Source organism: Phaseolus vulgaris, chromosome 10 (genome assembly GCF_000499845.2).
Source record: "Phaseolus vulgaris cultivar G19833 chromosome 10, P. vulgaris v2.0, whole genome shotgun sequence".
NCBI classification, from domain to species: Eukaryota; Viridiplantae; Streptophyta; class Magnoliopsida; order Fabales; family Fabaceae; genus Phaseolus; species Phaseolus vulgaris.
In genome coordinates, this window is record NC_023750.2 from 30,570,374 (window position 1) to 30,574,853 (window position 4,480).

Consider the following 4,480-nt stretch of genomic DNA (forward strand, 5'->3'; position numbering starts at 1 on the left):
GTACAGAGTGGTGGAGACATTGGAGAACGGAGCCTATCGCCTAAAGACTTTGGAAGGAGGAGCAATCCCCAGGACGTGGAACGCCACCCATTTAAAATTTTATTTCAGTTAAAGTTGTACAGTAATGGCGTTCTCGCGCTAAAAGACACATGCTTTGTATGTGGTGGAAACAGTTGAACAGACAAGGGGGCACTCTTTTCCCTAAGGAGGGTTTTTAACGAGGCCACCCAACTAAAGAAAAATTTCCAGCATATCAAGTGTGCTCAAGTATTAAAGTTAAAATCCTCCTTGCCCCAGGTGCAAGTGCAGGTGATTGGTTAGGCCCTACTTGCCCTAGGCGCAAGTACTGGCACCGATCTAAGTCTTCCTCACCCCAGGTGTGAGCGCAAGCAGTTAAAGGTTTGAAAAGCCAGGGGTGCTAGTAAGACCAAGGGAGGGAAAGGAAAGGTTTTGACAAAACGTCCTTATCCACTTGGCATACACCAATATTGGCCCAGTAAGACTCTTAGTCCGAAACCCTTCTCACCCCAGGAGTGAGGCAGGGAATGAGCGACTCAACCCGCCAAAGGGTGATGACCTTGGGGAAAGTAAGAGGGGTTAGCGAGAAACACTTTTCTTTCCCCAAGACGAGGCATCACCTTGAGCGATCGATGTCAAAGTCCTTTATGCACTTAGCGCTAGAGCGACAGAGAAAGCTAAGTAAAGACTAAAGAACGATCACTGATGAGTCGTCAGTAATTGGCTAGTGGTGCAAAGCAGCGCACGAGGACTGTTAAACACCAAGCTGAGGGAATAGCCAGTCGTGATCAAGTAGAAGCGAAAGAATAAGAGAAGCAGATCGCGCTAAGCCTAAGCTGGTTAACACTTAGTTGTGCGCAAAGAGAAAGACGAAGCTCAAGATCGCGCTAAGCCTAAGTTGGTTAACACTTAGTCGTGTGCGAAAGGAAAGGTAAAGCCCAAGATCGCGCTGAACCTAAGCTAGCTAGTCGCGCACATAAAGATAAGTGAAGTTCAAAGAAAATGCAAGAGAAGAAACTTACGCAAGAAAGAAGCATTGAGATATTACATTCATAGCCAAGTCTTATACAATTCCAAAGTGCAAAGAAAAACTGTGCAGAAGCTAAATTTACAGAGAAAAGAAGGGTTTAAGGGGCAGGGGGAATGAGCTTTCCATCCACCACTTCATGGTAGATGCTGAACTGCGAGATGTCCAGGTCTGGGAGAACGCATTTGATTTGCTCGAGTGCTAGCTCGAATCCGTCTGTAAGGGCATCAGCACCCACATTCATCAAATCAGCCTTCTCCACCTCCAGTTCTTGCTTTGAAGCCTCCGCAGCATCTCTCTCAGTGGTGACGGCAGCAAGGGAGGAGGCCGCTTCAGACAGTTTGCCCACCACCTCCTCAAGTCTTTTCTCCCCAACAGCAGCTGCCTCTTTGGCGGACTCGAGCTCCCCCAATAGCTGAGTGTTCTGTTGGCGCAGGGAGGAAGTCTCGGCCTTAAGCTCCACCACCTCGCAGTCCAAAGAGCTCACCATCTGCCCCATCAAGATCTCCGTCTTGATGGTCTCTTGGACCTGCGCTAGGTATTCCCTCCTAGCCTTCTCCACCATGCCTCGCATCAGTTCAACAGACCCTTGAGCAGCTTCGAAGTCACTTCGCAGTGACTCCTTGTCGTGCTCAAGCTCCTTCACCCTCTTCTCCAGGGCTATTTGTTTACGATGCTGGGTGGAGAATTCTAGAGAGAGCACCACCTGCCTTGCCAGGTGCATGTCAACCTCATCACCATTCCACTCGACGAGCTCCCGGTTACTTATGAGCTGTCGAACCAGGGTGATGACCCTGCTGAAATTCTCGTGGGTGGCCCAGAAGCGCTTGGGCACGAGCTAGACCCACCACATTCAAGAGCGGTGGTAGGGATTGGCAGCAGTGGTGGTGGTGCACCCCCAGCTTGGGCAGAAGCGCCCCCAGCAGGATGAGCGGATGGACCAGGTGATTGGCCTGCTGGGGGGGAAGATGGCAGTTTGGTAGTTGGAGGCAACTGGTGGCCTGGAGAAGGAAGGTTGGTGGGCTCTGGGGCAGTTTGAGCGCAGGGGGGAGGGGAAGACCCTTCCTCTACTTCCACCACCTCAATCTCTCCAGGCTGGAGAGATGAGGCCCCCTCAACCGCTGCTCTCTTTCTTTGGCGGTGAATAAGAGGAGAGCCTGAGCTTTCCTCTTCAGTTGAAGCAGCAGCAGAAGAAGCGGAAGCCTTCACCAGCCTTTTCCTTTTCTTCCCTTGCTCGGGGCCTTCAGCTGGCGCGACCGAGAGTGGAGGGGCCGCAATGGGCTCAGTTGTAGAAGAAGAGGAACCAGTGCCCTTGGCTCCCCTACGTTTGGCAAGCTCCAGCAGGGCCAGCTTCCTGTCTTTCCCCGTCATTGAGTCTGCATAGACGAGAAAGGGAGGGTTAGTTGACCAAGGTATGCAAGTAAGGTAAAAAACACATAAAACATGCATGAAAAGGTGCAGGCATCCTAAGAGAGGAAAAAAGAGCTACCTATGTACTTTTTTAAGGCCACCACATCGAACTCGTCTTTGATGAGACGAGCAGAATTGTACTTGGCCCCCAGGAGCAGCCCGCACAGCTCGCGCTCATAGGGGGCCATAGCTTCGAGGCCCCTGGACTTCTTGAATTCAACTCCGGGAACCCAGTAGAGGGGATATCCCTCGAGCAGATGTGGACTTTGAGGGGTAGCAGATATCATGTAGAATCTGCCCTTCCAATCTTTGAAGGATTGCTGGTACAGGCCCAGGAGCACCCGACCAGCAACCCCGTTCAGGCTGACCCAGGACTTGTCCCCAGGGTTCTTTGCTTTGAAGAAGTAGAGGAACACGTCCACAGAGGCGTTGTGCCCGAAATAGCTGCAGAGGATTTGAAATGCCCGGATGAAGGCCCAGGCATTTGGATAGAGTTGGCAGGGCGCGACGTTTAGCTCCATCATCAGCTCCTTTTCGAAGAAGGTGAAAGGGAGACGCAGCTTCAACCTCTTGAAGATAGCGGAGTAGACAAAGACGAAGGGCACCCCATTGGTGGCCCTGTCATCCGCGCAGATAGGCATCCCTCGAGGAGGGATGCGAATTTGAATGTTGAAGTCATTCTCCCTGTCGACGGAGCAGGAAGGCTCATCAGGATTGCGACTTAGCAGGGACTTGAGATGGCCCTCGGGCAGTAGAGTGGAGGTTTCAGCGAGCAATGCCAGGGGAGCCCATTCGTAGACCCTGGCATTGTCGTGGTAGGAGGTAGCCACAGGCGGTGGTGGAGCTGGCGCACTAGCGGAAGGCTGTGCACCAGAAGAAGAGGCAATGATGCGCGCAGTTTGTTTCAAGCGAGCCATCGTGAGATAGCTGCAAATGGAGGAAAAACGAAAAGGTCAGAATGAATGGGAGAAGAAGGAATGATGAATGTTTCGGTGAAAACAGAAAAGGGAAAGGAGAAGGAGATGCCCAGATGAAAAGAAGAAGAAGAAGAAGCAGAAGCCAGAGTAAGAGCATGAAAAAACCCTAGCGCGGGTTCGAGAGAGGGAAATAGAGGAGATGAATGCATGATAACTAGAATGATAAATGCAATCGGTAAAGATGACCGAAAGGGGGCCAGGAAGAAGAAAAACCATACCTTTGGATGATCGCAAGAGATTGGGAAGCAGAGAATTTGAAGAAAGATGGGTACGCAGAGGAGAAGTTCGTAGAGAGTCTGGGGGTCGAATGAAGAAGATGAAGGAACAGTGAAAGGGCGCGCCAATTTGAATAAGAGAAGCGCTAGCGACGCACAACGCTGGCCGTTGATGGGGCCACGTGTCGCGAGATTAAGAGAGGGAGTCCAAACGTTAAAGAAGCAGCACGTGAGGTGGCACGTGAGGCGACCCCACTTGCCACGTGGACTGAGGGCACGACCACTTAGTCTCTTCGCTGAGAACGAGTTCTCGACTCGAGACTGGGGGGCTTGTGATCCGATCGGTCATCGGTAGTCGATGACGTCAGCATCAAAGAACCACGTGGACCACTCGCAGGGTGGCACGTGGACCAGGTGGCAGAGAGGTCAGGGGGACGATCGGCAAGAAAGGTGATCGGTGGTCAGTAACCAAGTGACCACCAACAGATCAGGCGGCAGAGAGGTCGGGGGACGGAGTATCCAGAATGGTGATCGGTGGTCAGTAGCCAAGTGGCCACCAACAGACCAGTTCTCAGACTAACGCCTGAAGGCAGAACGCGAGAAACAGATAAACACTGATCAGTCATCGGGGTATTGTCATCGGGGTCTTGTGTTACACGCAGTTAAACTGGGAATGAGATTCCCAGCGAGAGCGTTACGCATGGATCTCGCATGAGCACACCTCAGGGAATCATGCACGAGAGTGGCCTGAGGGAACTAGTAAACCAGTCAGTGGTTGATGATTCCCTCAACCCATTACGTGCATGGCATCGTGAAGGGTAAGCTGTATACGC

The 4,480-nt window shown here is 51.9% G+C and overlaps 1 protein-coding gene across 1 annotated transcript; it reads right to left on the reverse strand.

Annotated features, from left to right (window-relative positions):
* Positions 1-1,810: 1,810 nt before the first annotated feature.
* LOC137817890 (uncharacterized) lies at positions 1,811-2,416 on the reverse strand. The gene has a single exon (XM_068621116.1). The coding sequence runs from the start codon at positions 2,414-2,416 to the stop codon at positions 1,811-1,813; it is 606 nt and encodes a 201-aa protein (XP_068477217.1).
* Between the last annotated feature and the right edge of the window lie 2,064 nt (positions 2,417-4,480).

Excerpts from the sequence above, each read along its gene's own strand:
- LOC137817890 (XM_068621116.1), bottom strand. The coding sequence starts at position 2,416 with ATGACGGGGAAAGACAGGAAGCTGGCCCTGCTGGAGCTTGCCAAACGT.